The following is a 27,844-nucleotide window of genomic DNA, read 5'->3' as shown; positions in this document are numbered from 1 at the left end:
AATTGTTGTATGGCTTAATAGAGACATACTCTTGTTTGGATATATGTGGTCTGAGAATGTCTGTTTGCTGTCTTCTCTTCCTACCCCTCTAGACCCTGGATCAGATACATGGGGGACTTCTCTGTCTGTTCCTTCTATCTTCACAGCAATTTCTCAAATATCAGATAATATAGGTGCAGCTGCATATCAAATCCATATAGGCAGCATCAAACCATCATTTAGTCCATTGAAAGACATTTGAAATTTTCTTTTAAATATTTGGTTCACTGAACAAGAAGGGTAAGATTCCTAGCCCTGTTTTCCAGAGCTTTGTGCAAATAGATATTAATATCTCTAGCAATGGAGCTTCTAATCACTTCCTTTGAGATAAAAGACCTTCCCATTAAGGGATCAAAAATTGATCCTGGATCAATCATTATTCCTTTTGTCACATCCCAAATAGTTATTCTTCCCCTTTTTGTTGTTTAGATTGTAGTACCTCCTCTAGCTAAATTCCCTCCACTGAATCCACTAAGAGATCCACTGATCTCAGTCCCCAGCTGCCATTAGCAATCAGTAAAGTTGACAGAAAAACTCTAGAACCAGTTCTCTCCTAGGGAGTCCCAGGGTGACTTTGATCTCTGCTTGCAGGCCAAGTGGTAGCTGTGCAGGGAGTCTGCCTCAGGCATTTCTGCAATGCCTGGATGCCAATATTTTGGCATCAGTGGGGGATCTCATAAGGTTCTTAGAAGAAACTAAGTCTCTGTCTAAAGAAGAAATTCCTGGTAGTGAAATGCAAAATAAATCTTGGCAGGTGAATTCTTATTTTTTAAGATTGGCATCCTAACAGATTACCACATATCACAATGCTTCAGTGCCATTGTTTTTCTTCTTTCTCCCCAGTAAGCCTAAGGCTAAACATTGAAATAAATTTTTTTCAGCTCTTGTCCATAAATTTATTTTTAGGCCTTCTGGCACTTTATGATTTTGAAGACTTATTTCCAGCTAATTGAGCTCCTTTGATGTTGAGTTCATGATTCAATCCAATTCTTTCACAAATTTCATTTGGTGTTCCTGTGAGTAAATTAGACATACATTTTATAAAGTCAGGTACAGAGATAAAATTAATGCCCTGATCTGTTAAATGTCTTAATAAAGGTACATTATCTCTTAGCTAATTAAATCTTAAAGCAGCTAGTGAAAATTTTATGCCTTCTTCTTTGTTGCTGGTTGTCAGGATTCCTTTTATATCTCATCTGTTGAACACTATTCTGTTGTGGTGTATTCCTTTATCTAGTTACCTTATGCACATCATATTTCACCACAGATGGTTGAATTTGGCTCACAGTGTACAGCTTTTTAGATCAGCATAAATGACTAAAATTCTATAAAATTCATATATGACTAAAATTGGGTGAGTGGTTTCAAAACAAGCCACTGCTGTAGCCCTTCTGTGTCCCACCAAATGCCTGAAAAAACTTTTGAGTGAGATCTTTCTGGTGGTGTCAGAAGAGACACGACTTGAGGAACATGTGAACAAACTGTTTAACTATCACTGTTAATAGGCAACAGGACAGGTTTTGAAAGCTTCCTTGAGTAACTTCCCATTGCACATTTTCATACACCTGTAACCAAACAAGAACAAACTGTGCCACAGACAGCAGCTGAAGTACAAGAAGGGATGCTCTGTAATAAACATTGCACTGAACAAAAGTTTTGTTTCCAAGGTTGAGGTGTCATTGTAGGGTTTTTTTCCTGTCAGTGTGCAGAAATTGAGTGAATTCCTGTCAAGTGAAGAAATTGGAGAAGAGCATGATAAATCTTCAGAGCTAAGAAGTGCAGATAATCACAGCAAGTACCAAGCAGTGGTGAGTAAAGTTGTCTCATTGCCGGTGAAGTGACTGCAGTCATTTGTACCCAGAATAAAGTTTTCACTTCTGCATTTCCTACTGATTATTTCTTGCAATTGCAAAACCTCTATTTTAATACCCTGAACTGTATCATTCACACTATGGTTGCTAGAGTTTGGGACATTTTGCTGATGCTGCCACCAATTAGTGCTTATTTCTGTCTCTCTGATTTTGCACAGCCACTCAAGGTTGTGAACCGCAAGAGGCCTGCCAGGGAGGACTGGAACAATTACAGCTCTCACATGAGAAGACCCATTAACATCACAGAAGCAGATGATTTTTGTGTAAAGGTGATATGAAGGTCACTCTAATAACACTTATATTAGCTCACTAATAGTCACTTTTGTACTCTGATGGCAGTTTCAAGTTCAAGACCCAGCATTTGGTGTGAACTGTTAGACACTTGTGCACTTGTCAGAGATTAACCTCCACCTTTCTTGTATCTGTCTTCCTTTTTAAGAATTAACTACTAATATCTAGGTTGTAATTAGTTGCAATTATTCCTTTCGATTTCACCCAGCCATTTCCTATTTCAAGTGTTTATGTCATTAGCCCTGTTCTCAGATCCAAAATTTTTAACTCAGAACAGCCAAGGTTGGAAGGAACCTCAAAAGATCGTCTGACCCAATCTTTTATGTATGCCAGACTCTTTCTTCCAGTTCCAGGATCTGTATAGAATAATAGGATGAAGAAAATCGAAAGAATTTGTTCTAGATGTTCCCAAAATAATGTCATTATGGGTCTTACTATTTTGGAATTCCTAGTAGCCTTTCCCCAGATGAAATTAAAAACTAATTCCCAAAGACCTAACTTGTCTGAAGAAAAAAATTACAATTACCCACTTTGAAGACTGATGCTCTTGATTTGTTGTGGAAATGGCCAGAAGTAATAAAAATCCTGATGGTTGTTATAGTGATGAAGCTGTTTATTTAGGGAGCCTGCTAATACATTTGCATTTCCAGCAGAGGAGGATGAATAATTCAGTTTCATGGGACAAAGTAGGACAACTGGTAATGCTTTCAGGGGTTTTTTAAATACATGCTGAATTGGTGCAGGATGCTTCTTGAACAGACTTCCAGGAAAATAAGAGGAATATTTGAAAGAGAGTTTTGGGGGCAGTGTTGGGTCAAAAGACTGCCTGGAGTGCCAACAGTGTCACAAAGGAGAGGCCAGTGCAGTAACCTCTGTAAGGCTTGAACAGAAAACCAGGCCCAGGGATAATTTTTGGCTCCATCTGCTGACACCACTGTCACCAGCAGCCCTGGGTCAGGGAATTTGTGCAGGTGCTGCCTGTCTGCAGCTCATTGCCCAGGAAGGGACATCAGTTCAGAGAGGATCCTCTGGCTGCCTTTGGTAGTCCAGAGGCAGGAACACCATGCTCGCTTTTGCTCAAGATAGGAGTATCAGCTTTTCTCAAGGGTGTGATGGAAGTGTCCCCTTCCACTCTTCTTAGATGAAAAATTGTTGTACCTTGCATAGCTGAAAGGCTTTGAAGGCTTTAGTGGCTCTGAAGAAGTGAGAGAAGTGGGTCCTGTATAAATGTAGGCCTTTTAAAATTGTCTCCCATTCCTTGTTTCTCGTAGTATCCATGGAAATCTCCATTTAAAGTCTGAACAGGCTTTGTTTCCTGGTTTTAGTCTTTTTCAATGAAATTATTTCTGTATCTAGCAAAACCTAGATTATCTGAGAATCATGTCAGAAATACAAAGGAAAATGCTGTAATGGGCAGGATCATCTAATTTCATGGAAGGTTCTGCAGGTCTGCTTGGAATTTGGGTGGTGTAATTGCTGTGTAAGCTGCACTGTGTCTCAACTGACATTCAGGGCTCTGCAAAGAGCAAACTGAGCGTGGATGTAATTTCATTATATTATAGTCATTTCACTTATTACATGTGTCCACCTTACAGACAACAGAACAAGAGAAACTCTAAATGGCAACTTTTTTGCCCTTTCAAATTGTCAATAATTTTCTAATAGTCTAATAGTGCTTGTTTGAGTTCAGAGGTTTCTGCCCATCAAAGTGCAGTCCTTCACAAAGTCAGTCACTTGAAGATCCATTTCCTGCATTGGGCAAAGGCTAACTCTGTTCCCATGCTCAGTGTAATGAAAAAAGAAGTGTCTCTGATGTTGGGGGGAAAAAGTGAGCTCTAAATCTGGGTTTCTGTTTATCTTCTTTCTCCATGTTGTTATAGATCACAAATGGATTTTTCACTTGGACACCTGAAGGTCCTCCAGCATTGTCCAATATTGATATCCGAATCCCTCAAGGTACAAAATTACATCAGATAAACAGAATAAGATATTTTTCCATAGTTATTTGGTAAATCGTAACCTTATGTATACCTTCCTGCCTCACAGGGCAGCTAACAATGATTGTAGGACAGGTGGGCTGTGGTAAGTCATCTCTCTTGCTGGCCATACTTGGTGAGATGCAGAAGATCTCTGGGAACATATCCTGGACCAGGTAGGGGCATTTAATGTTAAATTCTAATTTAATTCAAAAATTCAGCTTGACTAGAGTGGTAACACAGAAAAAACTCAAAATCTCTCCTGGGAACTTCTGGTGTCAGGGATTTTCTAGATACACAGTCAAGATAAAAAACTTTACCTTAAGATCAGAAAGAATCCCCACCCAGGGTGAAACAAGCTGCCTATTCCATTCATAGGAAGGGACAACCATTCTTGAGCATTCTGCACTCCAGCAGCATAACCTGAGTGAAACTGTAACTCATTTGGAATTAGAATTAATGAGTTTGAGGTGTTGCGCAGCTACAGAATGATGTTTGCACTTTCAGACCTGAGCTGGTGTGGTTGCATGGAGCTCTGAAGAGGTTCTGGCTCACTGGGAGCAGTGCCTGGCTCAGATGCGTGCTCCATCCCAGCACCAGGCTAATGCCTGACAATTTGAGGAGTGCCTTTCAAGTGGCAGTGACCTCAGAGCCATCGCCAGTGCATCCTCCTGATCTGACAGGAGTGAGTCAGCCATGTCCTGGCCTCCTTCCCCAAGGGGACGCAGCACCTGGACTCTGATAGCCACTTAGAGATTCCACTCATGTCTGACTTGGGTATTGGCCTTGAAGGGAGGGAAAAAAATTGTTCTGAACTCCAGCAGCTTCTGTTGGGACTTCTTCTCTTGACCCTCAGGCAAGGTAACAGATGGTAAAATATATTGCAGCTCCTGTATATGGTTTCCAGTAAATTCCTGCCATCTCTAATACACAGTTTGATCAATATGTGTGAACATTTTTGGCCTGTTTATTTCACAGCAGCAGACTTCCTACCCCTACAGTCTGCACTTTGCCCTTTGGGCTATAATTATTTGTAGATAAAGCTCAACAAATTGCAGAAGTACCTAGAGAAACAATTAATTTTATTTCCAATTGATTGGGATTGAAGGAAAACCAACCTACCTATAAATCAAATCACACACTCTGATGGACAGAGGGTCATTGTTATGCAATGGATTCTGCAGCGATTTTGTGGAAGGGTTCTCTAAATTCCTTGAGTGTTTGTCAAGAGATATGATTTATATCCAGCCTTCATGTGTAAGCCAGTCACACTGCTGAGAATTGCACGTGCTTTAATAGCAATAATCTGTGGAAGGAAAGTTGTCTACTTTATAGGTGGGGAAAATGAAACATAAGAAGCTGACCCTTTCAGCTAGTGAGGGAAACAAGCACAGCAGCCAATGTTCCAGAATGTGGTGATCTATCCATGAGAATATACTTCCATAAGTAGAAAATCAGACTGGTGAGGAACCATACAGAATCCCTGCAGCCTTATTAGGTGAACTAATTTCATTTCAGCAAGGCTGTAATTTTTTACAGAGGACATAACATGATTAAGAAGTGTAATTTGAATGTCTGATGCTAAACTAAAACACATGACATGATGTTTCTGATCAGAAACTGTGGTGTGTTTTTAAATAGCACTTGTTTAGAAGTATGTTCTTCCCAACAGTGGAAAGGTCAGAACTGGTTTTCATGTCTTCTATATGTGCCAAAGTATCACAAGGTGCAATTCAGTTGTTATCACATTTGCTGTGCTATCTGTCAGATATGTAGAAAGGGACTTGTGGCTGAACAATCTGAGCACTGTAAGTGCTGGCTGCGCTGGGGCAGATTAGGTGTTGTCTCATCTTTCAGAGCTGCTGCCATGTGCACTGGTCTATTCAGAGTGATGGATGCAGCCAGTGTGGGCTGCACACTTGTGTTGTAAAGCTATCAGATGAAAGCTCCCTTAATTTGATAAGAAAATACTAATGCCTGACTGGGAACATGCAACCTTATCCCAGGTTCAAGGAGAGTAGTCTTATCAAGTAATCATCAGGGCTGGTAGCCCCAGCTCAGGCAATGAAAAGTGTAACCAAAATCACTTAAGTTCCTTGTTAGAGCTCTTTCTTTGGGAATGCTTGGCCTCAGTCATTCATGTTACAGAATAGACCTGAATTAGTTCATCCAAATTTCCTTCCCCTTCCCTTCCTCCAAGGTCATAGCTGTGAAGATGAAGGATGTATCCTGCTGACATGTCACTCAGTGCTCAGGAAATCTGGGTGCTGTTCCTGGCCCTTCCCTTGATCTAATGGATAACAAGTTATTTCCCTACTCTTTGCCTTCATGCTTTATAAATAAAACAGTACTAACTGTGTATCATTCTTCTTGTTTCTTACAAAAATTCTTTCAAACCCTAAAAAGTAATGTAGTTTATTCCTGGGCTAGGAGGGAGATAATCAGAAGTGAACCATGGCTCATTTGTGATATTTTTGTTGTGTTACAGTGTGTGTCCAGAAGGTTCAGCTCAGATTAATGCCTCTTGTCCAAAACAGCCTGAAAGCATCTCAGTATAAATATTTTATAATATGGTTAGGGATTTAACAAAAATAGAAGACTCATTATTTACCTTCTGTGCAGGTGGTAAATGGTAATGATTTGACCTGTTATTGAGTAAATAATTATAATATATGCCATACCAATTTCTTCTGGGCAGTATCTCACTTTTAATAGTCCCAATTCAAGTCTTGTTGGAGTAAATAATACCAGAAAACTGACCTAATGTTGCTCAAACAAATGTGTTGCTCAAACATAATTATGTAATTTTAAACAGGACATACATTCTTGCATGTGAATCTTAAGTCCTTACAATGTGAAGGAAGATAGAGATTTAAGGTTGTTAACAGTAGGTTTTCATCTTAGTGTGGAGTTGACTGGTTTAATCTAATTTAAAAAAATTAAAGTTGTCTTTATGCCTACATAGTAAATTGGTTTTTTAAAATACATGTTTACTGAAGTTTTCAGAAACATCCAAGTACTTAATTTTACTTAAGGGGGATATCAAAATCTGAAGGCTTGAAAATCTCAGTAGGCTCATCTTTGCATCATTAGACATCTAAAGTACCTTGACAAATTAGATCTAGACCTCATTATCAAACATATGTTACTTTGACATTTCAGCATCCTTAATTGCCAAGAGTATGTAGGAAAATGGGGAAGGAAGGGATAGGACAAGTGTGGAAAAGTTGGTTGACAAATTTGTGCTAAAACTCCAAATGGAGAATAATTGTTTTCCTGCTACAGAGCAGAAACAGAGATCAGGGAATTGATTACAATTGGTTCAGGGTCTTTATGTCATGCAGGGAAGGGCTGGAAAAGGAATTTTCTATTTCAGCCTATCACTAGTTCCTGTGAAGAATGTGTTTCTAGTTAATGATATGCAACAGGCCTATGGGTTTTTGGAGACTGGACCACTGTGGTCACTAAAGACCAGTGGAGTGTGAGTTTACTGTGGAAGAGCTTTGTTCAGTACACAGACCTTTGGAGTAAAGGTACTGGTGGCTGGCTGTGCTCTCAAATTGTACAGTAATTTGATTTAGATATGGTCATTGCTTATTATGCATAAATTTTATGGAAGTGTCTCAAACCAACTTTTGAATCTGCAGGTATAGTTTTCACTCCTGGATATTTATAAGCAAATTGTGTTGGCACAAAGTTAATGAGACTGTCCTCTTTAAAGCATCAAAGACTTTGTTCCTTCTTGATTTTGTTTATATCATTTGACTCACAGATTTTTCACTCTTTTGAATGGAACTGAATTTAGCATCACTAATAAGTATGCCCAGTCGTCTGTCAAAACAACTCTGAACATCTTTGTGCACATTCAAAAATAGCAAAACCAAAACCTGTCTGTCCTTTGGACCTGCCTACATTTACACAAGCACATCACCCCAAGGATAGGGCTGGACAGGACACAGTATGTGGCAACTGAAGGTGGGGTTTGGGGTTCACAGTAACCCATTATATGCTGTAAAATGCAATTACACTTGTGGGGAAAAAAAAAAAAAAAAAAACAAACCAAAAACAGTATCACAAATTATCATTTGGTTTTCCCAGAAAATGAACTTTTTATAATGGAACATCATTCTTGTCACAGCAGGACTTCTCAGTTCTGCTAGCACCTCCAGGACAGGGTGGAGGTGCTTTTATTTGAGTCAAATTAAGGTTTATAAGGTAAAAAGGGGTCACCAAATCTTCTTGCCTGATGAAATCAAGTCAGTTTGTGTAGAAGGAACAGATGCTGCACTGCAGCCCTGTGATAAGTAATGTTTGCAGCCTGTGCACTAAGTGGAATTTAATAGTTTTTCTTTCTGGGGCAGATTGCTTGTGCTCACTTAAGTAAACAATCTTTGCTTTCTATTTGTGATGCAGCTGCACTTCTGACAGTGAGACGGGGGAAGATTTCAGGTATGGTATTATATGCAATTATTTGCTTTACTGCTAAATTGATTGCAGTAGAAAAAACCAAAGGTTTCTAAAATCTTAAGATATAGAGTCAGAATTCTGAAAATCAGTGAAATTTTAACTGCATTATCTCAGGTTACAATTTTTGAAAGCACTTATGCAAATTATGAAGAGTTGAATTTCTGTTATGAAAGCATTGCCATTTGGAGATTTTGAAAATTCTATCCTGATATGTCTTTGAAAATCTTTCTCTAAAGATCAGAACCAGGTTATGTTACACTTTGAAAAATGCTATTAAGTATTTAAATGTCTCATTTATTAAAACAAATTCTCCCCATTACCCTTCTCTTCATTTATTTTCACATCCTGTCATAAGCTTGTTTTCTCACCTACCATTCTTCAGGCACACAGAGAAGTGTGGAGAGTAAGAGATTAGTCCATCTGTTGGCACAAAAATTATTTTTACGTGATTAACATAGCTCAGCTTGGATTTTGGGAATATTTACCAAATCAGCTAAGAACAAGGCTTTCTGATTTTGGGGCACAAACCTCCAGAATGGTAAACCTTGTAAAAGTGGTGATCCTGTTCCTGCTGGACTCAGAAGTTTGTTGTTGAAATCAGCAGTGTCATATGGCCTCCCTTACCTTGACTTGGGCTAAATCCCGTGGCTTTTACTGACCAGAATATTTTCTTGGTTCTGTAATTCTCCAGCTATTCCCCTGCCTTTTCTTTAGATTTGCCAGCTTCTTCTCTTCCATGTGCTTTATTTCTCAGAATTGTTGCCTGAGTCCTGCAAAACTGCTGCTCCCATCTGGGAGTATAAGAGGAATTTTCATGTACCTTGTGTCTAAGTCTCATGGTAAAGGATACTTTGAAATCTTACAGTCCTTTCTGTGTTCAGAGACTGAAGTTTTTGGGCCAAGTTGAAGGAAAACCATTTGAACCCATTAAGATACAAGAGAAGTATGGTCAGAATTAGTCTCATGTTTGAAACTGGTATGGAAATAGGTGGGGAAGTGTGAGATAAAATGCACAACAGTATGTCAAGAGTATTAAAAATAGGAAAGAATGTTAGACTGGATGAAAAATTACCTACATTATCACATGTTCTGGGAATCCTGGTTGGTTAAGTGCTATAAGAATACCTTTTGTGGTTTTGTTGCACTAACATCCTGTAGAACGTTTTTGGTGTTCTCAGAAGAGAATTTTGGGTCAAAGTCTTTTGAGGTCTTGAGCATTTACTCATAGGTGTTGGAGGCTTTCTATGAAGTTGTTTAGCACTTCTCCAAACTGAAGCTTTAACTCTACCCTTTTTAGGTCAATATCATGTAGCACAGAATTTTAGCATAAAAAGAACTTTATTTCTGTTATGCAGTCATTTTGCTGTATTTTTAATTGTAGCATAGTTATATTAATTTGTGGTGTTATTTGCACTGTTTCAATTTTATTTTTTTTAAACCCTTGTGTTTGTTTTCTACAGCCCAGAGAAAGAATCTCCTGTTGATATGGAAGTCAGGTACAACATTTTATAAACTAATGGGAAGCTCCAGAGGTCTCTTCCAACCTCAGCCATTCTGTGACTTGGTGAACATTATTCAGCAGTCTGTGCACTTAATGAGTTTAAAATTCCCCCTTAGAAGACAAAGATGTCTCTGTATACAGCTACTGCAAGATCTAAAAAAAAAACAAACAGGTGACCCTTGAAGTTTAATAATGGCAGGTAGATTTCTTCTTGAATGCTCAGGACTGGCAATACCAGAGTGCTCCAATACTTTCCATCAGGCTGAAAATACAAGAAGCATATTTTTGCATGTGCAGTTATAATACAGAACAGTACACATTTCTCTCATATTTGAAGAACATTTGGATTTGAGTTGACTGGTAGTAGAAGTTAATGAATTGTGCAAAATAATCAAGACAAAACTGTAGTCAGCAATCGCAAAACACAGAGGAAAGGCTTTGCAATATATTGTTTCCTCCATCATCATAATCCTAACTCCATTGCATTTTAAGTGCACCTATTTGCTTTTAAAAATTGCCAACATCTCAGATTTCATGGGTTTATTAAGGCATTGAGATTCATATATGAGTGTTCCCTTAACTATTTTTGTTTGATCTTGGAGATCTACTGCACCTCCTGTACTTAACAAAATGAAATGTGAAAGTAGAGATAGATTAATAAGTTTAAGCAAACAATCTTCACAACAGAATGACTGAAAGAGTAAGGTTGAAGGGACCTCAGGGGTCATCTGCTCCAACCTCCCTGCTCCAGCAGGGCCATCCCAGAGCACATGGCACAGGATTGTGTCCAGATGGTTCCTGAGTGTCTCCACTGAGGGAGACTCCACACCCTCTCTGGACAGTCTATCTGTTCCAGTGCTCAGTCACCCATACTGCAAAGAAGTGAATGTTGTTCCTTTTCATGGTGTTGTTTCTGATTAATTAACCTGTTTCATAATTAGTAAAAAGGCTTGATTCTATATTAGACATAGTTCATAGTCTCCAGGGAGCTCAGGGAAGTTTTCCGTATTTACTGCAAGGCTGAATTTTTTGTCTGCACCTCTGTGATAATTAAGAGGCTGTGGTTAGTCTGTTGTGTTATCAGAGGGGAAACAAACACTCCATTGCTGAAACACACAGTTATTTATGCAGTCTGGGGACAGGAAGCAATCACTTCCCGCCACAGAATAATCCCTGAAAGTCCTGTGTCTCCTAAACCATTGGTTTGTATTCAGTCCTAAAACTGTGAAACCTTATGGATATTCAAGGCAGACTTTCGGAGTAAGTCTTGCACACTCCATTGCAGAATATTTTGTTCTCTAGATTTTCAGCCATGTGTTTCTCACAGTTTCAGTAACAATTGTTTGATTGTCTTTACTGTGTGCAGCACTGTGGACATGCAATAGATTTCATATATGTGAAAAAGAAGCTTGCAAGCACTTGCAGGCTTTTTGTGTATGTCAAAATATGATCAGTCCTGATATGCCATCCTAGTGTCAGTTTGCAATTGGGATTAATTTAGAGGAATTTACTAAATCCTCAGTCCATAATCACTTTTGGCAAGCTCACTGCCTGTTGCCAAGTTCCTTGCAGTAATGAATTCTCACTGATGTCCTAAAAGCAGAATGTAATCCAAATGTGAGTGATATTCCCAGACATTGTGCTGGTTCTCAGCATGGAGTGCATCACACTGGTAGGACCCATATCTTCACTCAACCAAAGAACACTTTCTGCCAAAGTTGTAAAAGCTTTTTCCTCGCAACTTTGCTGATATTTTTCAAGAAGTAAATTAGCAGTAACTTTTTGATCACATTGAGAATTAAGAGCTGCAAAGTCACAGTTTCAAGCAATGAAAAGGAGGGGAAGGGAATACATCTTCATCTTGGAATGCTCAAAGCAATTTTTTCTCAATCATTGGGATGAAAATTTCATACAAACTGAAAAAGTGCTGCTTTCTTGAGGCAGACCTGAATGCTCTTTGAATTAGATTTTGGGGCTGCAGGCTGGGCTGCCTAGGGGTTATTTTCTGTCTTTTTTTTTTCTTTTGTTTAGCTATTTCTGTTTCATTTTCCAATAAAGAAAATGCATAAAGCATAATGAAATTCTGGCGAGCCATCAGAAATTTCAACGTGGAAGCATGTTAGCAGAATAGTGGAATTGTATGTTCTTTCAGGTCATCAACAAAAATTGGATCCTATCGTGGTTTCTAAACAAGCTTTGTAAAAGCCTGAAAAAAAATGAATAGGGGAAGTGACCTTAACTTGTAAAGAGAAATGAAATGTACTTTGTCAAGTCATGGTTTGAATTGCTTTCAGGTCCAACTAGAAATAGGTTGCCATAGTGGCTGTCTAGCAGACAAAGGCTACGTTTGGGTGAGAGGTCCTGTCTTTTTATTGGATTAACTGATAGAGCTGGGATGAAAACAAATATGCTTTTAGGCATATGATCCTTCTATCTACCTTTTCTGTAGGAAGGATGATATGCCAATGAGTTTTCCAAAAGTATCAGTTGCTCTGATAAAAGATGGTGCATTTCTCCCAGCTCTGCCTTACTGGGATCCTTAATGCACCACAGACAACAAAAACACAAGTTCTCTAACAGGCAGAACTTTCATTTTTATTATTAATAATAATAATAATTTAATAATTTCTTTTAAGTAATATGTGCATAGTGAGTAAAATCCTGTTGACTGTACCTGGTAAATTGTCCCTTCTGATGATACATTATGAGGGCCATTTCACTGGGGGAAATTTAGCAAATATTTTTTTGTCTGTATTCTCTTTTCTTGCCTTTATAGGCACAGAAATGACTTACTCATTTACTTTCTAACTCTAGTTCTCTTCTAAGAATGGGGGGGGGAAATGGGAGAGGGAACTGCCTTTGTGCATGTGTAGAGTTGTTTGGATCTTTTTCAAACACTTTATCTTGCTAGAATGTCCCTCCTGAAATGTGCTGCCTAACTAGTGATCTGCTACACATTTAATTTTTTACTTATCTATCCAAACAGAACTGGGATTCAGTCTTTGGTAATTTTCCTCCTGCCATCCACTCTGCTCAAGAGGCAGCTTTATTGAGCTGGACTCCCCAAATCCCACTTCACAGTAGGAGAAGAGGGAACAAAGTGAAATTCAGTTGGGTAAACAATTCCAGTATTCTGTCAGAGATTTATCATCTTATGTATTTCCATGATGGAAAAGCTATTGATTGTCCTAGAGAAAGAAAGGAAAGCATTTTTGAAGACTAATTACTAGTTTCTTCCTTTACAAGAAAATGGTTTCCAAAAGCAGCAATTTCACTGGTGAGCTGGGAACTCCTGTGTTTGTTTTCTTCCCAGGAAAAGAGGTGCAGTAGCTTATGCATCCCAGAAGCCTTGGCTGCTCAATGCCACAGTGGAAGAGAATATCACATTTGAAAGCTCTTTTAACAAGCAGAGGTAACAGGTTCCAGCACTGTTGTGTTTTACTCCCCTTCTCCATAAATATTGGGGTCGTGTGGGTCGCACATGGGGCCCCATCTCCCTGTAGGAACAAACCTACTGCACCTGCCTGAACATGACAACCTCCCCTTTTGAGCACGCTTTTCCTGAGTGACACAGGGGACAGGCTTGGTCTCACTTGAACTCAGGTGTACAAATGTTTCCATTTCCAAGGATTGTATTTGTTTAGCATGCAGTGTTCTCTCACGTGATTGACTAGTTTGCCTCTCCTGGAGGGACATCACCTGTTTGGGAGTGGGAATATTGTTTGTAAAGAATTAGTGGGCTGCCTTTTTATTCAGTATAAATGCCCACATTGTAAAATACTTGGAAATCAGTTGCTGGTATTCCATTCCCCACCCTTAAAAGAAGTGGTTGATTATGTATTTGCATCCTGCACTCTTTTTTTTCTGTTGTCCTTGGATATTGAAACAAGAAACAAAGGCCCTGGGTGTGAAAACCAACTGCTAAAAATAGCAATATACCTTGAAAGAAGTTATGTTTGTTTTTCCTGGGTTTAACTATTTAACATTTTATTTGGGAAGCTAACATAAGATTTCAGCTCAGCTATTTCTAAGCTGAAATATTACTTACTTGCCTGTGATTGAAAGAGATCCCATTAGAACAATTAGTGGCTAACAAATATGTTTTCCACTGTGTGATTTTTTCCAGCTGGTTAGTTTTTGTTCCTCTGCAGGTAGGAAATGTGCTTCTCCAGCAGTATCTGTGTGGATTTTGTTGCCTTTTTTGTTTCCACAGGTACAAAGCAGTAATTGATGCTTGTTCCCTCCAGCCTGATATTGACATTCTGCCTCACGGAGACCAAACCCAGATTGGAGAGAGGGTCAGTAAACAGCTACAGGCTTCTATTTTTGGTTTAAATATATAGAGGGGGTTTATTATTTTGTTGGTTCTTAAAATCTTACAGGTTATTTGGCAACAAAGGTAATCTTTTAGTTAAGTGTATGTTTGGGTCATTAGTCTGAAAGCTCATTGCTCAGTGAACATGGAAACACTGTCGTTTATGTGAGGTGCAATGATTTAAATGTGCTGCTATCAGAATGTTTGACTGTTCTGCAGCTGCTATTGCAAATATCCTGACTTAACAGGATATTTTTTGGTTTCTTTAGAAGTAACAGAAAAATAAATAATAATACATAGGTATATTTTTACAGCTCTTTCACTTACAGAAGGGCAGGTGTTTAATCAATAGCTTTATCATATCAAGGAAGATTAGGGAATGATGAGAGTGGAAACAGAAGTCACAGATTTGTAAACAATTTACTCTAGCATATACTGGCACTGGTACAAACAAAAGAACCCCAAAAATGCCCCCTAAAACACCACAAGGATACATTACAGGCCCACACATTGGAAAAATTTCTCATGTTTCCCTGCCCAGAAAAGTCTTCTATGGATAATCCGATCAGAATAAGGAATATGAATATTCAGTTGATGTTTTCTTTAACTGTCTGATTGTTTCTCTCCTCCTTATCTCCAGGGTATTAATCTGTCTGGAGGGCAGCGCCAGCGGATCAGCGTGGCACGAGCACTTTACCAGCAGACAAATGTTGTGTTTCTGGTGGGTAGTGCCCTTCTGTTTATGCTCCATGCAGAAGAAGGAGCTGCTTTTTCATTTAGAGTATTTCATGGGTCACATGCTGAACATTGTGTTTCACTGAGCTGAGCCAAATGTGCACTGTGTGTTTTATATCTCTTGTCAGCTAGCCTGCAGGTAGGAAGCATTTTGTAAATGCTGCAGACAGACAGGTATTGCACATAGAATGGCTGATGCTTGTCCTCTCAGTATGTTGAAAATTCAATTTGACCCTTGCTTTTATTTTTCAGTCTTAGAAATGTAATAGTTTCAGCTGTATTCATTAATTTCCTAAGCTGTCTCAGGCCTAAAATTAAAGTTACCTCATGTCTGGGGTGTTTCCTTTCTGCAACAAACGAAGCTGCTTTTGCACCCTGAACTGCCTGTTGTATATCCTATCCCAGCTTCAGCTATGGAAAGAGAGTGAGAGCAGGTTCTAACACCTTCTCAGGTCGGAAAACAGATGCATCCTATGCACTCACTTGTAGTGAGCTTGCTGGCTTTTCAATTTAGGACTTCCTTCTTGTGCTCAGTTTTCTAGAAGGTTTGAATCCAGCTGTTATGACAGTGAGTCATGAATCATTAGGATTAGAAAAGCTGTGCACATTAGATGTCATCCCTAAAAGAAAGGGAGGCTATTTAGACATTTCCCTGTAATTAAGCTGATCAGTTTGTGCTTGCTTCATGTGTAGGGCATTTCCAGGCAAAGATCAGAGTGCAGGAAAGTAGGGAACAGTTGGGTCAGGTGCTGCAAATCAGCTGATCCACTATTAGTCTGTAACTTGGTTTTGCCCTTTTTGTCCTTCTGTGAAGGACACTCAAGAGCCTCCTAAAAGCAGCAGGTTCTCTTATGGTTTGGCAGTGGAAAAACACCTACAAATAAACTTTATTTGTGATGCTCTGGTTTAATAAACTAAGTGAATCTAAGTGGCCATATTTATCTTACTGCTAATTTCAGATATTTTTGATTTCTAATGAAGCCTGGGTTTAGTGTAATATTATAGTATGAAATAGTAACACTAAGTAAATCCTACAGCCGGTATCACTATTGCAAGCAGAAATATCAAATCAAATCACAAGCTTTGTGATTCCGTATAAATAGGATTAGGTAGAAAGTTTCCCAAAAGATGGTACAGATTCATTTATGCCTAAATGAATTGCATATAATTGACTGATTCAACAAGATAATGTAGGTCTCAAATCAAACATCTGAGCTGAGTCAGCAAAATGAGCAATATTGTTTCTTTTGTGTTTTTTTGGTGAATCTTTGTTAATAGAGTATTGATTTATGAAACGAACAAACAAAAAAAAAAAACAACAACTGAAGGCAGTGATGTTCAGGGGAAACAGAAATATGCTCATTGTCCCTATCCCTGGAGCAGTAATGCAATATCTGCCGCAGACCCACACTGGGACTTTTTCTGGAGCCTGACAGAAGCCATGCTCTCCAGCTGTGTGGGCCATGAACACATCTGGAGAGAGGAGTAGGTCCCAGAAAACCCTACAGAATTGTAGAATTGACACAGCTGGTGTTACTCGGTGCTCTCTGCAAAAACACAGTTCAAGGTTTGGTGTTCTGTAAATTAAAGAAACTGTTCCTCAGCACAATTTTGATCTGATGGCCTCTTTTGTGTTTCTCTGTTGATCTACCTGGGTTTACTGATATTAAAACCTGTCAGTTGCCTTGGATCCCATGAGTTCTGGCTCCAAAAGCTGACCCCTTATCCTTATGACAGGATGATCCTTTTTCTGCCCTGGATATCCACCTGAGTGACCATCTCATGCAAGAGGGGATCCTGAAGATGCTGCGGGAGGACAAGCGGACGGTGGTGCTGGTGACCCACAAGCTCCAGTACTTGCCCCACGCTGACTGGGTAAGGAACCTCTTCTCAATTTTTCTGTGGAGGAAAAAGCATGGCAGGAACATGTCTTGCTGCAAACAGTGCTTTCACTTCATCTCTCCACCAAGTAATAGTTCAGTGAGAAGATATGTAATAAAGATCTTTTGAAAATCAGCCAGTTAGGGGACCCATAATTTTGATATTCCCATCTTGGAACACCTAAATATGTTGAATTTTCATAGAGCTGCTTCTTGATACTCTTATGAAAGCAGGTGACATTTAAAATATATTGAATATCCCAAAACATTTGTTATATTGGAAAATTTTGGCTAATTTTTTGATCTCAAACCAGTGAAATATTTGAATAACACCTTTGCCTCTGCTGGGATGTTACTAGGAATTTGTGCTATCACAGGAAAAGGTTCATTTATGCAAGGTGGATATTGAGAGGTATGGAAATATAAGGAAAAACCCAGTGTTTCCCTATGGTTAGTTACTAGTATATCCAGAACATCTTTGCCCGTTGTGTGTGGGCAAAATGTTAAGAAATCTGTAGTATTTGATTGTTCTGTTAGGTTTCTTTTTTATATCTTCTACTTTAATGGGGAAAAAAATGGAGGTATGCTTTCTATACCAGTTTGTAATTGGAAATGTCAAAAAGATGAAAAGGGAATTTTTAGGGGTTTGGATTCTTTCTTTTTTAATTCATTGGTTCCCATTGGCCTTGCACTAGTTCCTGCAGTTTTTCAGCCTCCCAGGTCTCCTGGCCCATGGTGATTGATGACTGCAGTTATACCTCCTAGCAGGACTTCTCTCCTTCACATCCTGCACAGGCTATAGCAGCAGTTTCCTGGTCTCAAGAAATAATCATATTGCAACTGCTTCCTGAGCTTCATGCTGGCTTGCAGATAGACATTCATCTTGTTCTGATCAGGTGTTTGGTGGGCAGCAATTGTTATTTATGGTCTCTGCTGTGACCTTGTCCCTCAGTTGTTTGTTTACATTTAGAGTTACCACTGTTCTCAACATAGTCTTGGCTTTCAAATTAGTGTCTCTTGGGATACAGGAATTTTCTGCCTTCTTCCCCTCCTTATGAGTCCATCTCAACTTCTTTTTTATTGTTATATATCTGCAATTTTTTAAAGGCTATGAAGGCTATGGCTGTTCTTCAGTGTAATTGTTTTAATTTTCTTTTTGAATGTAAGACCCATTTCTAGGTTTTGGTGTTTTAGGAGATGTATGAAAATTGCATTATTTTTATTATCTTCTAGATGTGTGATTTTTTTATGAAATAAACTGTTTCAAACAGTAGCACAGGAAGGATTTGTATAAACTTTATAATAAAAAATATTTATTACAAAATAATTCAGGTTTTTTCCCTAAGTGTAGGTTTCATTAATCCTTAGCAATTCTTACCCAATGGAGTGAAGAGGGCATATTTATTTTATTGAGAAATTTTAAATAAAAGTATGGTTTGAAGTGTGTGTCATGGTCCCCCTAAATATTTTCAACAAAACCTTCAGAAGAATTCAAGGTCCAGCCCAGTTGTAGGTTTCCTGAATGAATTGATCACAAAAAGATCTTGTTTTCTTTATTTTTACCTTCTCTCTGGTGCAAATTCATAGCAATAATTGAAAGTAAAATCTTAGCAATAAATTAAATAGTTTATTTTCTCACTCCCTGCCTGTGGAAATTTCTGAGTTTCCAAGGAGAGAGAAAAATGAATAGTGCATTAACTCTTTTGTGATGATGGAGGTTTGCAATCTGCATGCCTCATTTTCCAATTGTCCCTGTCAGACCCAGAGTGGTGGTAGCTACGTTGTGTGTAACGTAGTTACACTGACACAAACTGGAAACTGCTCCCTGCAGACTTTGTCTTGCCTAGATATTTTTCATTTCCAAACTGTGCCCACTATTTTATGCTTTTAAAGCTTTAGGGATTCAAATTGCCTAGCTCTTTCTTATCAGTCTATGGTATCAGAAAAGGAGCCAGCATGCTCATATCTAATTGCCTGAATGAGGGCAAAACCTCCTGCATTCAGTGTCTTGCTAAAAGCTTTTTCCTTTTAGGAGGTAAGAGAGCTCTAAAATCTTATCTTGCTAATGACTTGTATTCAGGATCTGCTCACAGGGATCCCATTCCTCTTTCTTAAAAGCAGCCTTTTCTGAAAACATGGAGTGCAGGAAGTTTCTGGGTTTTCAGCATCTTGAATGAAGGGGATAGAGCCAAGAGATAATGCCACTGTCTTTTTAGAAGACAGATTTGTTTGTGGAAATATTATTTATTATAGAGAAGAGAAAATCCTGTCAAAGCACAGACACATAGCTTTAAAATAAATAGACATACCTGGCTATTTATCTCAGCACTTGTGTTTCTGACTTTTCAGATAATTGCAATGAAAGATGGTAACATCCAGAGAGAAGGAACACTCAAGGACATTCAGAAATCCGAGACTGAGCTCTTTGAACACTGGAAGACATTAATGAATCGACAAGACCAAGAGCTGGAGAAGGTTTTTGATGGGCAGGGCAATCAATATGTGCAAGAAAATGTTGTGCTTTTATTTTTTTTTTGCCTTAGTTTGAAAGGTTTAACAGGAATTGACATACTGTGTGTGATGTCTAACTTAATATGAATGAGTATTGGTGTTACCATTATTATTTATCTCTTAAGATAAATTTCTTCATCTGCACGTCATATTTCGTTGATACTGTTCTAATCATTCTTGATAGGAAGCCCTATCAAAATATTGCCACCTGAGGAATATAAATATGGCCATTTTAGGGAAAGCTTTGCTAATATTGACAGTTGGTTTTATAACTATGCCTGAATTTATTCATTGCCTTGGGTGGAGGCTTTGCAGAATTGCCTGTATCAAGTTCCCTAAAGGATGAAGACGTTTTGTCTTTCATGCTTATAACACAGGAAGAATGAGATATTAATCTTAGATCTTATTAATTCAGGATAACTTTCCAAGTTAAGATTCCAGGAGGGCTGGGATTGACAACCTGAAATGAATGTTAGATATTTAATTTATGTCCTTTGGTTTTATACAGAGGTAGAAAATCAATCACTTATGGCTGCCTACTGTGAGATTCCCACTTCTGTTTTTCACTGAGTTTTATTACAAGTATCATTTTTTTTGTATTAGTTCTCTGGTTAAAAACACATGAGCTGTGCCTTTTTCAGGAAACAACTATTGAGGAAAACCCTGTTTTGGAAAGAACGAACCTCCGGAGGACGATGTATTCCCGGGAAGCATTGCTGAAAGATGATGAAGAGGATGAAGGTAAAGGGCACCCTTTGAGCCCACTGCCAGTACATTACTGTTTCACTGTTAAATGATATTAGAATGAATTAACACCATTCAAACTGGCAAGAGAACAAAACGTTTTTCATGTGAGTTGTGATTTATAGGAGTGCTTGTTTCCATTGCTTTGACCTCTGGACCAGAGTGATTGCAAGCATTCACAAGTCATCTCTTCCTCCAGACTGTTGAGGCTTTTTCTTATAGGCAAATATGATTTAATAATGAATGAAGAATAGTATGCTGGGTGAACGTCACCTGTCAATAGCTAAACATACTTGCTTAAGGTCTTACAAAGGAAAAAGATTGCAATTGATTTTTATCCAGCCAGTGCTTTCACATTGCAAAAACACGGTTGAAGAAATTGATCACCAAGTGCTGAGGGTTTTTGCATCTTTCTAGTATGCATTACTATTAAGTTCAGCGGGTTAATACATGCAGTTCTGAGCAGGTGCACTGACCTTAAAGCCACCCTTTATCCTGGATAGGAATGCCTGGTTTGTAGCTACCTCTTGCCAGTCCCTTTGATATGCATGTCAGCGTGACTGTCCTTTCTTCTTGCACCTTGCAGAAGAAGTAACAGAGAGTGATGATGAAGACAACCTGTCTTCAGTGCTGCATCAGAGAGCCAAGATGCCCTGGAGAGCCTGTGGCAAGTACCTGAGTGCAGCAGGGATCCTCCTGCTGCCGCTGCTGCTCCTGTCCCAGCTGCTGAAGCACACGGTCATGGTGGCCATTGATTACTGCCTGGCACTCTGGACTGAGCATGCCATTTCTATCAAGATAGAGCCCGAAACAAAAAACTGCTCCCAGTGCATGGTAGGCACTGCCTTCTTCACCTGCCTCTTATGATTTCACTGGGGGTATTCTCCTGCTGTCAACCTCTGCTCCAAGATTTGTATGCAATGTACTATTTTTCTATACAAGAACCACTCCAGGGTATTTTGAAGCTCAGTACATTTTTGCATACATGGTGCAGTAAAATGAAGTTAAGTTTGGTGTGTTCTCCTTTTGCTAGATTTATTGTATATTGATATATAGTGTATTGATATATTGTATTTTTATACCTGGATTTCTAAAGTATTTTTGGTATCAGAGTTCTTTTTTGTTTTCCCTGCACTGTTGCATTCTCACAGCAACCTGGGCTTTTTATGGTGTTCCTTGATTTTAAACTTCTGATTTATCTCTTATTTCCATGCAATCATTTCCCTCTCCAAAGGATAATAAATTGTGATTTAAGATGAGTGAACATCATCGACAGTTTAATTTAGGGAGCAAAAAGGATATACTCTCACATTTTTTCACTTTTGTGCTTCTGTGTTTACAAAAATATTTTAAATGTAATTTAAAGTGGATATTTGTGTTGCTCTTTGTTTCTTAGGAATTTGACCATTCTCAATATTCAAAAGTTTTCAGCATCCTTTGCTGCCTTGGCATCGTACTATGTCTTGTCACATCAATAGCAGTGGAGTGGACTGGCTTGAAAGTCACCAAAAAGCTACACTCTTCTTTACTAAATAAAATTATTTTGGCTCCAATGAGGTATTTATTTGATTGTAATAGAAGTTTTATTATACTAATTTTGTCTTCTTTACTTCAAGACAGTCTCCTAAGTGCAGTTTTTACTAAGAAATGATTGTGCATCGCAATTTTTTTAAGATAGTGAAAAATCACCAGGTGTCAAGTTTCTCAGTAGTTTTTGAAAATGGTACCCATGCTGCTTGAATTCCTAGACACAAGTCAAATGCCTCTGCTGCCCAACTGTGACTTCAGAGATTTACTTCCTTGCATGTTTAATTTCTCTTGGCAGTTTTTAATTAGGGAGAAAACGCAATTATTGATCAATATGTGGTACAGATAATTCATAGCATGCTTCATCATCTTAATCACTGGAAATATTTACTGTCAGGCAGTGATTGTGCAAGTCTAGGAAAGGTAATGAGCTTAGACAAGTGTCATTAGAGGCATCATTAGAGTATACTGGGATGTACTTTGTTCCAGCAGAAGCCTTGGTTGTCCTCCGTAAGTTTTTTTTCCTGTGCATGAAAAGAAAGATGAAGCTTGATTCAAACCTGCAGCTCTAGGAAAAAAAAATCTTCTTATTTTTAAACTAACTATATTTGACCCAAAGAACATGGAAAAATCACATACATGAAAACCTCAGACTTATTTTTAGATTTTTGTTCCAGGATAGACTTCAGGTTCCACATGAGTTATGGTACAGCTAATATTTGCAGAACAATAATATAGTGTGCATTTTGCAAATCTAAATGTCTTTTAATATATTATTCCAACAGTAGTTATTCTTGTTACAATTTTCTGTTCCCAGAAATATGCAAGACTTTGCAATTTAACTTATTTTGAATTTTTCCTAAATTGAAGTGGCTTCAAATTAAAATCTGGAAGGATTTTTTCAAGTGTAATCATGTGATGTCCATGGCTCAGGCAGTAGAGGGAGCTGAGGACATGCTTGCAGTCGTAGGGTTCTAAGTGCTTGTAGGTTCATGCTTGTGGTTGTAAATTCAAGACATTTCCATTGAATTGGAGAGCCATAGGTACTGGGAAAAATGAGAAATTTTACTATGGCTACTTATTTGCTTGTTTCTGTGATACAGTACCTAGCTTAGGTAAGACAAAATAATAACACAAATCGGTTCTAATATCAGTATTGTAAACTTTGCCGTTCCTTGTACCATTTTAGGTTTTTTGAAACAACCCCTCTGGGAAGTATATTGAACAGATTTTCAGCTGACTGCAATACCATTGACCAGGTACTGATTAAATATTTTCAAACTCTCAAGTTGAAAAAGTGGGGTTTCATTTATTACAGACTTATCTAGATGAAGCTTATGGATGAGCTATAGACTGTATCAGTTTGCATCGTAATTTTCTTGGTTCTGTATGAGCTCCTCATCTTACATGCACATTGAAAAAACATTTATTTTGCTAAGATGTCCTGTATAGAAAAGGGAAGCAAAATAAGATCAATAGTGATATCCCTAAATTAAAGAGTATCGACTTTTTTTGTGAGTGAGTAAACACATTCATTTGAGGAAATTAAATGAGAAAAAAAGCAAATGCTATTGCCCAGAATAGAAATGACTGAAATTCAAATTACTATTACTTACCCCAGACTGCATTGCCAGGATTTATGCAGATGCTAAAATCATCTACTGCATCCCATCTGTAATCCTCTGACATGAGGATTGTGCTCCACAATGCAGATGTGAAGCAGCCTCACAGAAATCCTTTCAGATATCCCTAAAACCCAGTGGTAAATTCAAGAGCAGACCTGCATGCTTAAAATACACACGGAATAAAATTTTTGAGGAAGCAGGAGAAAGGAAAAGGAAGTAGTGTGTTAAGCTTGGCATGTTATGGAAGACTCTGTGTGCTTTTTTCTTCTCTGCACAGCACATCCCAGCTACCCTGGAGTGCTTGAGCCGCTCCACCTTGCTGTGTGTGTCTGCCCTTGCTGTGATCTCCTATGTCACACCCATGTTCCTCATTGCCCTGGTGCCCCTGGCCATCATGTGCTACTTCATCCAGAAGTACTTCCGAGTCGCCTCCCGGTAAGAGCACCTCCAGCACATCCTGGCACAGGGACAGTTCCTGCAGTGCAGGGGAGTGAATTGCAGAATTGCAGTTCAGGGGAGCTTCATGTTTGCATTTGGTCCTGTCAAGGCTGTGGCACTGTCTGCAAGTGGGACAAATCCACTGCAGTGGAAGTGTGTCATTTTACGAGTGCCATTGTCAGCAGCTCTTCGAGCGGAACTTGGGTGATGAAGCAGACTCTGCCTGATCAAAGGTTTTTGGAGTTCACAGGACACAAAAAAAACTAACTGGATTCTGTCCTTCCCTAAGGGCTGTGTGCTGGGTGCCTGCAAGAAAATGTGACAGGGAAACTGAAGTCTGCCTGTGCAGGTGAAAGTGGAAATATGTTAAGTCAAGGAGAGGCTGAAGAATGCAGCATCACCATGGTGGTACTGCTAGCCACTAAGGATCCAGTGTGCATGAGCCCCCTCTTCTGTTCTGGGTGCCTTCTAGTTTTTAAAAATATGAAAATTTTAATTGTATCTGAGACCTTACTCCTTCTAAGATGATAGTTTCCCTCCTATGAAATGTTTGCAGCAATGCAAAAATATGCATATTCCCTCATATATGCACAGATTGAGAAGGAGTCTGCAACCAATTTACTTCCTGCTGGAAGAAACTGAGACTAAATAGATTTCACCCTACATGTGCTTTTACTGATATGAGGACTAAATATGACATTGAAAAATGCAACTTAATAATGAGTGCAGACTCTCATTTGCTGAGTTTATGAGATACTGTTGGCTCAGTAGTTGTGCTGTTATCTGGGGGTGCACTTTGTCTTCTGCTTAACTTGAGCTCCTATTTGCAGCATTCCATTAAACTGATATTCAGTACAGAGACAGAATGGCGTTTAAATCAATAAAAAATTGACTAGAAGAAAAAGGAATGTAGGAGAAAGGAGGGAAGGCAGTGAAGGGAAAACCCCCATTCAGAACTCCATCTAGTTAAATGTTAGAAGAAAAATTCTGCTGGGAAATTCATTCCGCTGCAGCACTGTTTGCAATCTGTCTGAGCCTTATGTATGTGACTATTGCAATGCTATTCCTTTTCACTCCCTGGGCCTGATTCAAGAGAGTAACTGCACAACAGACCTGCTTTTTTACTAAATTCTTTTCCTAACCCTCTCCAGGGACCTGCAGCAGCTGGATGACAGCACTCAGCTACCATTACTGTCCCATTTTTCAGAGACTGTTGAAGGTCTTACCACCATCCGAGCCTTCAGGTACAGATTTATTTTTTTTAAGAAACATAGATTTTCAGAAGTGAGGTAATGTTATGATGTTATGTCTTAAACTGTTCTGTCTAAAAAATCCAAAGCCCTCACAGCATGGGCAAGGGAAGGATGTCAAACATTGAAGAATTTTAAGCATTTTGTATGCAGAGGAGTCGCTGTAAAAAGAACAAGCACATGTGGGTCATCTGCCCTGTGGTTGCTGTCCAGACACTTGCATGCAGCCTGAAAAAAATAACTCGAGGGCAAATGTGATTTAAGAAGTTAAATTAGCCTGGAATTACCACAGCCTGTGGTGTGGCAGCCGATGGGCTTGGACAGTTTCCATGGCAGAACTAATATGCACCAACTTGGTACAGACTCATCTGTGTCCATGTCCTGGGCAGACGAGCTGTGCATGCTGCTGACTTCAGAGGCTACAGTAGCACCCTGCATTGTTTTTCAGTTTGCTAGCTCAAAATGTGGGTGTTTACACTGATTTTGGAAATAGACAAGCTGGAGACAAAGTATTTCCTTGCCTGTTTTGGTTTGTTTTTCCATGCACATAAGCTCCCCGGAGGGCAGCCCAGGAATACCTGATAACGTGCCTGGGTTCTGTATGTGTATTAGAAAACTGGCAGTCATGCTGATACCTCAGAGGTACCAATAAAAAAGCACTGCTGAGCTTACCAGCTGCTTTCCCTGAACCAGGGCTATTCTTGTCTTTTCCCAGTTGACTCAAACACGGTCAACTTTTCCACTAGATTCTCATTTAGATGATGTCTACATAGTTTGTCAGTTAATTATTACTGTTACCCTTCTATCCTTGAAACAGTAGGGTTTATTTATTCTTCCTAATAGATATAATTGTAATTTTGTAACAGAAGTAATGCACAAAGGTAACTTAAACTATTTTCAGTAGGTTATAAATAGATCAAAGAAAGAATAACCAATTTAAGAGTTTGTTTCTTTTGGACTGAAGGTAGCTTACCCAAGAATGGTGAAGCAGCTTAATGTTTTCCATTAATTACAGTTGTTGAATATTTAATTCATTAAGTGCCAGCAATGTTCTATGGTTTGTAGTTATGTCCATGTTCAATTTGCAGGAAAATGAATTTTTCATTTAATTTCTGCTTTTCTCATTCCTATATCCTTTTACTTAATCAAGAGTATCTTTGAAGCATTATGGCTGTATATTTTCTGGTGTTGATACAGAAAGCAATATTCAATGCCATCTAGCTAATATTTTCAGTCTATCAGAGCATTCCCTCTTGATTCTTCCTGTCACTTTGTAATTAATTCCTCTGTGAAAGAATTGTGTTTGGTGCCTCCTTTTTCTTAAATCCTGCAGTAAGTGATGTGTCTCTGACCCAGCCAGCCATGTGTGTGCAGTGAGTTCTGTGTTCCATCTGTCTGCCAGCCTCCTGCCTCAGCTGCTAGCCCAGTTATTTTTAGGGCTGTGTAGCTTTTCAGCTGCCTAACATATTAGCAGGAGTGGAGTTTAGACTTGCTAGCGTGAGCATCCCTAAAAATAACACTAACGCAGGAATTCATTCTGTTAGGAGGTGCCAGTTGTTCCTGAAGTGTCCTTACCCTTGGTTAGGATTTATTCAGGATGCATATGGAAAGAAATTTACAAAAAATCTAGGGGAGTTCAGAAAGACAGCTACTGCTGTGCCTACAAAAACTCCTTCAGCAGATGCCCTGGCCTGATTTATAGTTTATTTTGATACTTCAGATAGCATCTGTGTTAAACAATCAACAAAATGTAAATGTGAATGATTCCGCAAAGACTTGTGTGTATTCTTAAAAACCTGGTAATCTGGAGACACTTTCTGAAGAGAAATTCTGATATTTTTGCATCAATCCAGCAACTGTGGTAACTTTGCATCCCTGTTGCACGTGCATGTGCATGACTGACTCATGATGCATACCTTACATTCTCCAAGTATCTGCCTCACATTCTCTATCTGCCTCACACAATTCCTCATGGAATGAGATAGGGGAGTTAAATGTGGCTGAATTGGTTGCAGCAGCAACATGGCCACGTCTGTGCAGTGAGGGCTGGGGGCAGTGAGCCCTGAGGAGAGGAAGGGCTCCCTAGCCCTGCCATGGTGACACTAATGCCTGATTTAGAAACAGCCATTCTGCTGTGCAAACACACCAACGTGCTCACAGCCAGCCTGGGTCCTGGGCTGCACCCAGAGCCCGTGGGCAGCAGGGCATGGAGGGGATCCTGCCCCTCTGCTCTGCTCAGACCCCACCTGCAGAGCTGTGCCCAGCACAGGAAGGGCAGGGACCTGCTGGGGTGAGCCCAGAGGAGACCACCAAGTTGATTAGAAATGAAGCACCTCTCCTTTGAGGAAAGGCTGAAAGCTGGGTTTGTTCAGCCTGGAAAAGAGAAGGTTTTGGGGTGACCTAATTGTGGCCTTCCAGTACCTGAAGAGAACCTGTGAGAAAGATGAGATGCCCTATTTACAAGGGCATGTAATGACAGGACAAGGAGAATTCTTTCAGACTGAAAGAGAGTAGATTTAGGTTAGGTGTTAGGAAAAAATCCTTTATTGTGAGGATGGCAAGGCAGTGACACAGGTTGCCCAGAGAAGCTGTGGATGCCCCATCCCTAGAATTGTGCTAGGCCAGGTTGGATGGGGCCCTGAGCAAGCTGGGCTGGTGACAGGTGTCCCTGCCC

The 27,844-nt window shown here is 39.2% G+C and overlaps 1 protein-coding gene across 1 annotated transcript in view; it reads left to right on the top strand.

The window, feature by feature from the left end:
• The window catches only part of ABCC8 (ATP binding cassette subfamily C member 8), a 70,850-nt gene that overhangs the window by 29,465 nt on the left and 13,541 nt on the right, over positions 1-27,844 (top strand). Inside the window, exons 12-28 of the mRNA XM_031061355.1 lie at positions 1,742-1,847; positions 2,069-2,179; positions 4,082-4,157; positions 4,248-4,353; positions 8,591-8,626; positions 10,105-10,140; positions 13,459-13,557; positions 14,359-14,443; positions 15,101-15,181; positions 16,933-17,070; positions 19,425-19,550; positions 20,228-20,327; positions 20,917-21,164; positions 21,727-21,887; positions 23,047-23,116; positions 23,760-23,917; positions 25,072-25,164. Coding sequence (XP_030917215.1) covers positions 1,742-1,847; positions 2,069-2,179; positions 4,082-4,157; positions 4,248-4,353; positions 8,591-8,626; positions 10,105-10,140; positions 13,459-13,557; positions 14,359-14,443; positions 15,101-15,181; positions 16,933-17,070; positions 19,425-19,550; positions 20,228-20,327; positions 20,917-21,164; positions 21,727-21,887; positions 23,047-23,116; positions 23,760-23,917; positions 25,072-25,164 — 1,830 coding nt within the window. The remainder of the gene's footprint in view (positions 1-1,741; positions 1,848-2,068; positions 2,180-4,081; positions 4,158-4,247; positions 4,354-8,590; positions 8,627-10,104; positions 10,141-13,458; positions 13,558-14,358; positions 14,444-15,100; positions 15,182-16,932; positions 17,071-19,424; positions 19,551-20,227; positions 20,328-20,916; positions 21,165-21,726; positions 21,888-23,046; positions 23,117-23,759; positions 23,918-25,071; positions 25,165-27,844) is intronic.

This window comes from Geospiza fortis, unplaced genomic scaffold (assembly GCF_000277835.1).
Source record: "Geospiza fortis unplaced genomic scaffold, GeoFor_1.0 scaffold327, whole genome shotgun sequence".
Lineage (NCBI taxonomy): Eukaryota > Metazoa > Chordata > Aves > Passeriformes > Thraupidae > Geospiza > Geospiza fortis.
This window is presented reverse-complemented; position numbering and strand designations above follow the sequence as displayed.